The 12,190-nt window shown below is 48.3% G+C and overlaps 1 protein-coding gene across 2 annotated transcripts in view; it reads right to left on the reverse strand.

Moving 5' to 3' along the window:
• Positions 1–3,377: 3,377 nt before the first annotated feature.
• The window catches only part of Sirpa (signal regulatory protein alpha), a 37,925-nt gene continuing 29,112 nt past the window's right edge, over positions 3,378–12,190 (reverse strand). Inside the window, exons 7-8 of one of the 2 annotated variants that reach the window (XM_028754525.1) lie at positions 7,700–7,739; positions 3,378–5,696 (exon numbers count right to left, since the gene is read on the reverse strand). In XM_028754525.1, coding sequence (XP_028610358.1) covers positions 5,439–5,696; positions 7,700–7,739 — 298 coding nt within the window. In that variant the 3' untranslated portion in view covers positions 3,378–5,438. Of the gene's footprint in view, positions 5,697–7,687; positions 7,740–12,190 lie in introns of both variants that reach the window. The other variant, XM_028754516.1, reaches the window with a different exon arrangement.

Genomic DNA, 12,190 nt, shown 5'->3' on the forward strand with positions numbered 1-12,190 from the left:
GTGATGTCTAGCAAGTTATTGATTTTGATGAAGTACAAATTATGGCTTTATTCTTTTTGTTGTCTGGAGTTTTGGTGTTATATCCAAAAATATCACTGTTATATTCAGAGTCATAAAGGAATATTTTCTTATATGAGCTTTATTGTGTCAGCTCTTACATCTAAATTTTTGGACCATTTGGATTTTTTGTCTATGGTGTTAGCAAAGTAAAAATCTTATTTATTTCTTTTTTTAAAACCTATTATTTATTTATGTGTATGAGTATCTTGCCTGTGTGTGTGTGTGTGTGTGTGTGTGTACTAAATTCATGCTTAGTGCCCATGGAGATAGGAATAGGGCATTAAATCCCCTAGAACTGAAGCTACTAACGGCCGAAAATTGAATCTGTGTCCTATGCTAGACCAAATGCCCTTAACTGCTAGGTTGTCTCTTCAGTCCCAACAATATGTCTTATTTAGTATCATGTTTAAAATATCAACTCAAATATTTATCTTCATGCCCTTTAAAATGTTTCCTGAGTTTATTTGAATATGGTTGTATTCTTTCATCCTGTTTTCTATGTATAGCCCCAGCTTCCCAAGAAGAGGCACCCAGGGCTTAGATAAATGTCACTGGCTCCTTGACAGTTGGTAAAATGTACCCAGGACCATGACAAATGACAGAGAAACTCACTGGGAAAGTCAGGGGGACTAGTGCTTGAATCTAATTCCTATCAGTTAGGGATCTTAGTGTTCCTAAGATACCAAGCAGGCTTCAAACTATGTCCTTTCCTCTTCCTTCTTGGTTTTTCCATACATACATACATACATACATACATACATACATACTTACTTACATACATACATACATACATACATACTTACATACATACTTACATACATACATACATACATTCATACATACATACATACATTCATACATACATACATACATTCATTCATACATACATACATACATTCATACATACAAACATACATACTTATATACATACTTACATACATACTTACATACATCCACTTACCCAACCATTCTTTCATCTAACAATCTATCCATCCTTAACTCATCCATCTGCTTATCCTCCATCCTCCCATTCTTTATCTATTCTCCTACCTCTCAAACATTTGCTGGATGCTCTCTAGGGGCTGGCCATGGAAATTACATTAAGGAATATATCCCAATCTCTACTTACTATCAGGGAGCACCCAGGGCACTACAGAAAAGAGATGTTTATCAACCAACACACGGCCCATGTATAATTACAAATTGTGATATAGGCTCCAAAGAATCTCAAGACAGCTATAGCATGTATAACAAATGAACTAGGCCCAGTCTCTAGATTGGAGGGCAAGTAGAAAGTAAGTGTTCTCGGCAGAGCTTCGAAGTACAAAGATCCTGGGAGCCATGTTTGAATCTGCCGGGAGGATGATTGCCAGTGCAGGGGTGATGGAGAGTAACGTGGAAGGGGGTGTGGCTCTGATAGGGGCCAGGACCTGCAGGGAAGGCCTCTGCCTGGGCCTGGCTCCTCTGTACATCCTGACTCATCCTTACTCATTATGTAGATCTCAGCTTGGGGGCTTCCTATCTGGGAAGCTGCTTTACCTCATGCAGGCTTAGCAAAGCCCATGTATTTCCATCTGATAAGAAAAAAAGTATCCTAAACTGAGAAGTAGGCAGAAGGAGGGAGTGTTTCTTCTCACTGCCACAGTGGAGCATTACTAAAGGATTACTTGGTTCGGACAAGAAAGACACCCGAGCTTTTTTATGCTGTTTGATGAGGGCCCAGATTTTATAAAGCTATGATATACGTCCAATTTGTAAATTTTGTCTCTCTAGGTCTGGTTTATCACCTTGGGGAATGTTAACAATTTGAATCTCAAACTTTGACCTTTTTTCCCCTCACATTCCTTTCTAAAAAGCCCGAAGGCACCCATTTCCTCTTGGCAGCAGGAGTGCCCTCCTGCAGGGGACCCTTGTTCCCTGACTGATGTTCTCATTCTGTAAGCAGCCATGGGCAGGCTCAGCAGTGCTGTTAGGACTGGCAGCCGCTCTCACTTCCTCCCACTCCATGAGCTCATATGGGTGTGGCCCCATCTTTCGTCAACACTGCATTCTCAGAATTTTGCAGAAGGCCTGCTTCCAAGCAGGATCTTGAGAAATAGTTATTAACTCAACGATCTGGAGATTGTCTCTCTGAGCCTCATTTCCTTTTCTGTGCAACGGACACCACAGCACCCATCTGCCAAATTTCCATGAACTGTGAGGAACGCAAGAGATCACAAGACTCCCAGACACATCTTATTGCTTAGATGACACGTTTCCCCCAGACGACTTATATGTTGCAGGCTTGATCTCCAGCTGGTCGGTGGAATCACTGGAGGGTGATGGACCAAGGGGACTCTGATCTAATCAACAGGCTCTTCCACTGAGCTCCATAACTTGATGGCATTAGTGGGCGGTGAGGTGGGGCCTGGGTGGAGGAAGCATGTAACTGGAGGCATGTATTTGAAGGGTGCCTTGCCTTCGACTCTTCTTCCTGGTAAGGAACCTCTGATGACGTGTTCCCCCACTGGCATGATGTTCTGTCTTGCCACAGGCCCATAGGAATGGGGCCGGCTAACCACAGATAGAAATCTCTAAAACCCAGAGCCTTAAGTTACTATTCTTTCAGGTGTTTGGTCACGGTGACAAAGAGCTAACACACAAGGTACGCTCAAGCCTCCCTCAGTCTAGGGGCTGAACACTAAAGGTGCAGTACAAATTCCCCAGGCGGGGAGCTCGGGTCTGGTTAGGAGAATACCAAGCCAAGGGGAACTCCTCTATGGTCTCAGCATTAGTTCTTGTCCTTCCACAATGAACTGTGACGTGTAAGTGTCAGCAAAATAAACCCTTTCCTCCCCAACTCACTTTTGGTCACAGTGCTTTACGCAGCCATGGAAAGCCTAAGACAGGGGTCGTCAGTCCCATTGGGCAGGTGGAGAGTGACAGCTCAGCACTTAGTGCAGACCTGCCATGTAGCATGGGGTGTCCCTTTCTTTAATCCCCAGGGAACCTTGGGAGGGGTCGCAATTAAACCCTATTGTACAGTCAAGGTCCCAGAGGCAGCAAGTGGGTGGGTGAACTGTCCGAATCCCCACAACACTGAAACAGTGGAGAAAGTCTGTGTTTGAATTTTCAGCACAACTGACATGCAGCCATGACACCCTCTGAGCCAGGGGAATAGAACCTTCACATCTGTAAAACCTAACGAGAACCAAGTTAAACACAGAATGTTTTGAAGCCTTGGCACACAGTCCATCCTCACCCCCAGCCCCAAGGGACAGGCAACCAGCAGACTCCAAGGGCAGAGCTTCAAAGACAAAATGGAACGCCCCAAGGCATCATTGTTACCCAGAAATCTTTATTACAAAAATATTTTGCAAGCCAAAAATTTTAAGTTGCAACTATGTACAAAACGGGGCCTGTTTCCTTCTCATCTGGTCTACAGATAAACAAATCCCGCTCCTCACAGGGCGCTTTTGTCTCTTGTACCAGGGTTCCATACATAGGCTCAGGGCCCCAGGCTGCCTGACTAAAGCCATAGCTACACATCATCCTTGCCTTAGTCCGTTCTCCCTCCAAAACAACTTAAGACAAAATTAGGATGTCAGCGAGGACATTCTTTTAACTCATCTATACACCAGTGTGTGCATACACACGTGATGTCTCTAGGCAGAGGAGAAGGGGATGGAGTTTTACCAACCAACCCTTTAGAATTAGAAGATGGCCCAAGAGCATGGCCAGGGCAAAGACAAGTTCTGGTTTGTTGGGTCAGTACAGCCAACTCAGCCTATTGGGTCAGCTAACTCCTGGATGCCATTATGGGAAGTATCAGGTCACCAGCCCTACAGAGCTGGGACTCTGCTGTGCTCCTAACATCCCCGTTGCACCTACAGAAACAGTCAGGTTGGCTCAGCTTCTTACTTGAATAGCTGGAACCAGGAATCCCCAGGGATTGGGGACATTAGCGCCTCAACTTACTGAGCTACATGTTAAGACCAGATAGCCAGGACTGCCACATCCGCTGGCCATTGGGCCCAGACAGGCCCCGACATCAGGCATCCAGTTTGAAGGGGAGGGGTCAGAGCCTCTGCCCAGATTCCCGAGCCAGTGGGGTGGTTTTCCCTGGCTCACAGCTGTGCTGTCACAAGTATGACCAGGTTCTGTTCCAGTGTGATCCTGCTGAGGTTTGATGGCAATAACGGACTTCTGCACTGATTACCTCAGAGTGCTGGAATACCAGGTGCTGGCCGAGCGTCCCTTCTCTCTGCATGCCCCTGAAGTGCTTGTGAGTGAAGGGGGCTGTCACTGACCTTCTCTCCTCAATGTGGAAGGGCCAACACTAGGTGAGCATTGGGTCAGACAAGGCTGCACTTACCACAGTAGCCATGGAGGCAAAGGGCCAGCCGTGTGGCTCTGTAAGAACAGAGCCTGGGTCGTCCCAGTGACGCTGAGTGCTGAAAGTGGCAGCAGAGGGATCCTTCTTGGTCCTCAGGGTTCTAGGAATTGGAAAAGTCTGTTTCTGTGGTAAGAAAATCCTTCCAGGACAATAAACTGTTAGACCTCAGACTTCACAAGACCCAACCATTCAACACATGACAAAAAGCCAAGATGCTGTTGCTGTTGTTTTAAGGGGAAAAAAAATCAAAAAAGAAAAAGGAAAAAAAAAAGAAAAGAAATCCAACAACAACTAAACAGCACAAATCAAATTTTCTAACACCTTAGCTTCAAGACTGCACAGTTCACATTTCTCAATAATTTACAGGCGTCCACAGAGCGATGCTGCTGAGTTAGTGCTAGCTGGAGGAAGCAAGCTGGGACTGGAAGGGAGGTGGGGCCACACTGAACATGCCCAGGGAGTCTCTGCTGGTCTAGGAGGAGAGGGTTCCTTCTCCCCAGGGCTAGTCAGCCTGGGAGGTGGGGAGGCCAGCACTGTTGGCTGAAAACTTGCTGACTCTTGGTATAGTCCTTCCACAGATGGGGCGGTTTGATCTAAAGGGAGTCTGGCCCCAAAGCTCAAGTTGGGTGGAGATGGTGAGCTCTTCTCCACACAGAAGGCCAGGCTCTGGAGCATCAAGGAGGCAACCTGGGGTTGCCAAGACCAGGATCCAGACCCACGAGTGATGGGCTGAGGCACAACACTTCTTGGATTCCAGGCAGCTTTCTCCAGTTCCCTCTCTGGTTCCACAACACCCAGCCTCCGGAAGAAGGGGACATGGGTGCCCAAGAGGTGTTGGAGAGCCACGGAGGGAAGACAAAGGCCACCTTTACCCTTGGTCCTAGGACCTGTGCCACCTGGCCTTCTGGGGACAGGACTGGCTGGCTGGTTGTCCTCATCACGGCCACTCCATGTAGGACAAGAAACTTGTGTGGATGGGGCCTAGAGCCAACCACAGCCCCATTCACTTCCTCTGGACCTGGACACTGGCATACTCTGAGAAGGATGGCTCAGGCTTGGGAGCTGGCTGGGCCCGGCTGAGGTGGACCATGTCCAGGTCAGCATAGGTGAGGGTATCCTCTGGCCGAGGCAGTTTGCCTGTCTCAATGCTTGCATATTCTGTGTGGTTGTTAGGCTCAGGGGCCCGGGGGGCGGGCTTCTTCTCTCTGGGCAGATTCAGGTCTGCGTATGTGATGTCATTGATGTCATTTGTGTCCTGGATCTAAAAGACACAGAGAGAAAGTCATTTTGGAGCCCCAGCCTGATGACCCATCAACTGGCTACAAACTCACTTCCTTCCCAGTGGGCTCGGCCTTCACTCAGGCCCTTCCCCTGCCAATGGTATTCCATTTCTAGCCTTTCCCCTTCCAATCCACCTTCCTCCGCACTGAGCCTGAAGAGTGTTCTGAAAACACTCTGGTGGTTATCACATGTCCCTTTCCAGTCCCAGCTTGCTTCATGTCACCTCCTTCTTTCTGGGTGGCACCACCTGCCGCTATCCTCTCCCCCTTCTCATATCTTTTCCTTGGCCTAGATCACCCACTCTCACTTCTCCTATGTGAGAGACCCCAGTGCACCGAGTACAATTCTGCTCTAGCACTGCTCCGCCCTGAGATACTTGTTGGTCCTCAATACCTCTGGCTGGGCCCAGAGCTTCTCTGAGCTCTTCAGCTCACATCTCCCTAGCATAGCATCCACCACCAAAGACTATGTCTGTTTTGCAACCTTAGTAAATGATCTCCCACGAGATAGGGAACACCTCTTCATTTACATGTTTACCCCACAACATTTTTCCCCGCTAACTGGGCATTTGTTATACTGAAGACAACAAGGCTAGCACAGAGGCCCAGTCCATGGTAATGGACTGGATGGATGGAAAGACAGATAGATGGGAGGATGGGTGGATAGATGGCTAGACAGAGAGATGGATGGAACTGCACAGTCAGAAATCATTCCACGAAGGCTTGACAACAACTCTACTCAGGAAGAATGACTGACCCTATTTTACAGGTAAAAAAACGTGACTTAGGGAGCAGATACACATTCAATGGTCTAAGTCACTCAGCTGAGGAAAAGAAATGAAGCCTGCTGGAGCCTAACACGGTGGACTTCCCATACTGTGGCACCTCTACCCTGAGCCCTGCAGGAACTCACTGCTCTCTGGGAAACCATGGGGATTGAACTGGTCTCCCTCCCTGGCAAGATACAGAGGGTGGTACTGGGGACATAAAGCAAAAGTCTGCTGGCTCCCCAGGAGAAAAGTAGCCACCACTTTTCTCAGGGCCTGGGGTTTATTTGTATACTCAGTAAGGCTTGGAATGTGAATATCTACAGGCTTCAGTAACCAATTCTTTTACACAGAAGATTCTAGAAGGAAGCACAAAAACAAAAAACAGGGGAAAGGACTCTGGCTGTCACGACTAGAAATTGTCTCATATTTGCTAATTACTGCTCAGCTCATGCATAAGGCTGGTAGGGGCTGGCATAACAAACCAAAGTGTCCGGCCTACAAACACCACACCCCTCCAAGCCTGGCTGTCAGCAGGTTATGTCTAGAGTGGTGTCAACTGCTTTGAAAATTGCAGGAAAGCTGAGGCTTTCATTCCAGGTTCAGGACAGGGTTTGTCTTGTTACAAGACTCTGAGGAACCCTGTGTCCCCAGAGGTGACACTGCTGGACAGAGAGACAACAGAGCTCAGGGATCTGGAAAATAAACTAACAATGCTGCCTATAAAATCTCCTCGGCAATGAGGGAGAGAAGCTACTGGGCCAAGGGAGGTACCCTTGTCATCCATCCAGGTCATTCAATCGTGACACAGGGTTTTTCCTCCTCCACAAAGGTGAGAAAGGCCATGGCAGGCAGGGAAGAGTAAGGTGAACTGATCATGGTTCCCCAGTGGAAGAACTAGTTAGAGCAAAAGCCTAGAAGCAGGAATGTGCAACAACAACAAAGGAGGCTAGAATCTGACTCCTGGGCATTGTTTACTTGGGACACTGCCACTGGTACCCCCTGAAGTCATGCAATGGCTCATAATGAACCCAGGAGCCCCAGACTCTCCGGCTGGAGCTGGAGAAGGGTGCGGAGGACTCATGGGTGATTCAGTAACGCACAGATCCTCCTCCCCAGCCCAGAGTCTTAATTTAGAACTGGATCTGCAACTCCGGTTGAAGCAAGGAAATCACACCCCAAGTTTCCCGGGAAGGGCAGCTCACCAAAGACTGTACCTGGGTTATTTCCCTGGCGTTCTTCTCGGGCTCGTGCAACCTGAAATGGAAAGAGACTCAGATAAAAATATCTATCTGAAGAGCTTATGCAAATCAACCAGAATAACATTCAGGACCTACTTCCTACATGAGCGGAGGAGGAACCGTAAGTGCTTATCAAATGTCTGGACACGGGAGCCAGTCTCACCAAGGGAATTCTAAACAAAGCACACTGGCTTTTTGAAAAGCCTCTGTTGGAAGGATCTTTAGAAATGATCGTACTGGAAAGGCACACCATGAGGAGGGTGGGATGAAGAGGACTTCCACACACTGCCGAGGGGGACAAGCCAGGGCAATCTTTTCCGGAAGTGGTGGACAAATCATGAACAGGGATAAGGCCCCATCTTTTGAACCATAACTGTGCCTTTTGGGGAGACTGAATCTACAGGGGCCTGCACCCTGGACAAGATACGGAAGTAAGTTTATGTCCTGGGGCTTTGCCGATGGGCAGTGGTTTTTTGGAAATTAGCATAAACTAAACCCTTCTGTGTTCCAAAAGTAGATGAGAAATTTCCATTTTATTTTTGTGGTGCTGGAAACAGGGTTCAGTGCCTTGTTCATGCTAATAGAGTGGCATGTCTGAGTCACTAAGTAAGGTGCTCTCAATGAAAATGTGTGGGGACTGGAAAGAAAAGGCTAGCAACAGTGGTCTGCAGAGTGCTGCTTCTTGTTTTAGTTTTCCACATATCCCAAGTGTTCTACATTATTGGTAGACCTATGTATTGTTGTTCAAAGAAAAGGATCAAAATGCCTTGCTTAATAAACAACAGCAACCACTGATACACCCCTGGTCCCGCCATCAGAGCCCAGGTGGGGCTCCCTGGAGGGGATGAGCAAAGACTGGTCCAGCAGGAGTGATATAAATTTTCAAGCCAGAAACTTGGGGCACTCGAGCATGAGCAATGGCAGACTGAGCAATGGGGCTTGGCAGCAGAGTGTTTGATAGAGCTGTCAGGACTGCCTGGATCATAAGGTGCCCCATGTGGCCAAACAGTCCTCCAGGATCCGGAATGCAACTGATAGGAGATGTTCTCCCCCCAGTCACCAGTTCCCGCCTTCTGCAGTCTCTGTTGCTTGTTTGGTTCATATCCAATTGCCACCTTGCTTAGAGTGTGCGTGTGCACAGACACACAGACACACAGACACAGACACACACACACACAGACACACACACACACACACACACGCACACACACACACACGCACACTGTTCTGCTGAGTCTGCTCACTTAGCCACTCTTACTCCATCCCATGTCCCATGCATGAGGGCTGCTGCTGTTTTGCATTTTCTGCTTCAGCGACAGCCTTGGCTAACTCTGTCCTTATGGTTACTACTGCTGTGATGAAACACCATGACTAAAGCAACCTGGGGAGGAAAGGCTTTATTGAAATTATGCTTCCTCATCACTGTTATCACTGAAGGAAGTCAGGACGGTAACTCAAAGAGGGAAGGAACCTGGAGGCAGGAGCTGATGTAGAAGCCATGGAGGGGTGCTGCTTACTGGCTTGCTCCTCGTGGCTTGCTCAGCCTGCTTTCTTATAGAACACAGAACCACCTGCCCAGGAGTGGCAACACCCACAATGGGCTGGGCTCTCCCCCATCAATCACTAATTAAGAAAATGCCTCACAAGCTTGCCTACAGCCCAATCTTACGGAAGCATTTCTTAATTGAGGTACCCTCCTCTCAGACGACTTTGGCTTGTGTCAAGTTGACACAAGGTATTCAGGACAAAGTCCTTACTACTTTTTCTCCTTGTTAACTTAGCCATGTGTTTCCTCCCTGGAAGGCTTCACACCAGCAGTGCTGGGTTGGTGAGGCTGCTTCTCTATGACAACCTCACATCTTCTTGCATATCTTCATCTCTGTTTTCTGTTCCTCCTTAGCACACAGGCACAGGCACCCAACCTTGAAGCTAGTGCCTGTCAAACAGCCCCAAGGCCTCTGCACAGAGAACTCTCCCTTCAGATCTTTGAAATCCTATTTTAACACTTTTCTTTGGAGACAGGGTCTCACTCTGTAGCCTGGGCTGGCCTTGAACTCACAGAGATCCACTCGCCCCTGCCTCCCAAGTGCTGGGATTAAAAGCATGTACCACTGTGCTCAGCTGAAATCCCATTTTAAACAGCCTTATCTGAACCTTCACAGAACTCCCAAACTCTGTTCTCAGGAGATCATTCCTGTCTGTCAGAGCAGTATTCCACATTGTAAGCACTTGTCCGGTCTGTTTTAAAATGCGGCACCACCATTCCTCCTGCTGGATTCAGACGAGTGTGGGAAATATCCTGGACTCTCCTCTTTCTTATACAAGCACCACGAGGCTAACTGGCCATCTCCAAAAGCTACATCAGATTCTGCTACTTGGTCATCTTATCGTGGTCCCAGGTCCTCAGGCTGTGAAAGGTCTTGGTTTCTCGGCCTCCATTTTGTTTGCATTTGTAATGCATAAGTGAAAACCAGGTCTGTTGTTGGCTCATTCCCAAAATCCCAATACCCAGGAGGCAGGAGTTTCAAGTTCAAGGCCTGCCTGGGCTTTGAGACTCCCACCTCAAAACAAAACAACACAAGGAGGAAGAGAAAAAGAAGAGGAGGAAGAAGAGGAAGAAGGAGGAGGAGAAGCAGCAGCAGAAGCAATTATTTTTCTGTACAGAAGCCTCACCATTTACAGTGCAGTCCACTTCCACATCCTGACTGGTGAGGTTCTGCACAGCCCATTCCTGCCTCCTGCTCTGCTTCCTCCCCTGTTCTCCAGCTAGTGCAGCCTCATCAATGGTCCTCCCTCCAGCCCTTGGCATTAGCTATTCCTCCTCTAGTGTACTCTGCCTGATAGCCCCACACTGAAGTTCTCTCACCCACTGCTGTTTATGTAGGGAGCACTCCCTGATCACCCCTGAGCTCTGGTCATTTTGTCATTTTTTTCTAGCTCTTGCTGCACATCGATTATTAAGCTTCTAGTCTGCATGACAAACTGCCCCTCAAGGGACAATGAGACCCTAGCACCTAGTCCTGTGCTAGCCTGTGGCTTTTAACTCCCTCAGTAAATACTTGCTGAATGAATGGTTGAGTATTTTCTCACTGGATTCCCCTAGTGCCACTCAAGTCTGGCTCCGAGCTGAGCTCAATCCAAAACAAATAAACAACTGGGGTAGTTCTGGTATTCTGAGAATAAATACTGTGAACGTGTCACAGTTAAACAATGGCCGTCCAAATGAACCCCAGTGCCCAATAAATGAGCAGACAACACTCTCATGTGGGTGGGGATAACAGTGCACTGCCTGTCTGTCAGAAGGCTGGGCCCGGGCCAGCCAGCAGCCTGCAGGGTCCTTTGAGTTCAAAGGCGTTGGATCCCCATCACCCTCTCTGAGGTGCTAGGCTGTCTCCTACACCAGCACCAATGTCTTTCAGAAAGTATTTGATCCCATGCTGGGCTAGAGCCACTGCTGCCCAGGAAACCACCATTAAAGCCTGCTCCCCACCATCACTTTGGTCTAGAGACATGAAAGAAGCTAGTGATTTAGCTCCCTGGGTAGACTAACACTGGAATGATATGAAAGGGCAGAAAATGTCCTGCTTCTCTGGAGGAAGGAACAGGTGGCAGGAGGCAGCGGAGCATCAATGGGGAAACGCCGGTGTGGGTACCAGAAATCCTGCACAGACCTGGGCCAGCTCGGCACCACACTGATTCTTCAGATCCTGGCTGCCTCGACCACAGGAAGGGGAGCTGTGATAATCTCCTGGGAAAGGGGCTCCCAAAGGATGCCATGGAGTCTGAATCATAGGCTCAGGTTGGGTTTGTATGTGAACAGCCCCCCTGAGGCTTCAGCTACTCACGAGTCTGGGGAACCCTGTCCTTCAAAAAGAATAGCAAGAAAAACTCATGATCGCCAGTGGGGTGACATGAGTAAAGGGACAGATGGGCGTGGGACACAGTAAGTGCTCACTAAACAGGAGCTGCGACTGCTGCTGTCATTTCATAGTGTCACTGTCTGCCAGACTGCACTATCTAACAAAGTAAGGCAAGTGAGAATAACAGGAAAAACTGGACGGACATCGACCCCTTCCACGGGGAAGGAGTTCCAGGGGCTCAGAGCTCATAGGCACTGCACTGCTGAGGGTTGGAAACTACTCAGTCATTCTTTCACTCTCCTTTATGGAAAACTTATCCCATCCCAGGGATCGCACTCAGAGCAGTAGCTGCTGGCTGTGAGCAGGAGGGACATAGTCTCGGTGTTCAAGAGATGTGGTCAAGAAAACTCAGACAGGCTCAGAGCCACTTCAGACATACCAGGATGTCCAGACAGAGCACCAGAGGCTCACGGGAGGCCCAAGAGAGTACTGGCATCATTGAGGAAGATTAGGAAGGGACAAGGTGAAAAAGAAAGATGCCAACTGTAGCTACTGTGGTGCACAACAGTATCCAGAGGAGTTGTTCGCAGAACCCAGTGTCCCCAGA

This window comes from Grammomys surdaster, unplaced genomic scaffold, assembly GCF_004785775.1.
Source record: "Grammomys surdaster isolate TR1022 unplaced genomic scaffold, NIH_TR_1.0 129, whole genome shotgun sequence".
Lineage (NCBI taxonomy): Eukaryota > Metazoa > Chordata > Mammalia > Rodentia > Muridae > Grammomys > Grammomys surdaster.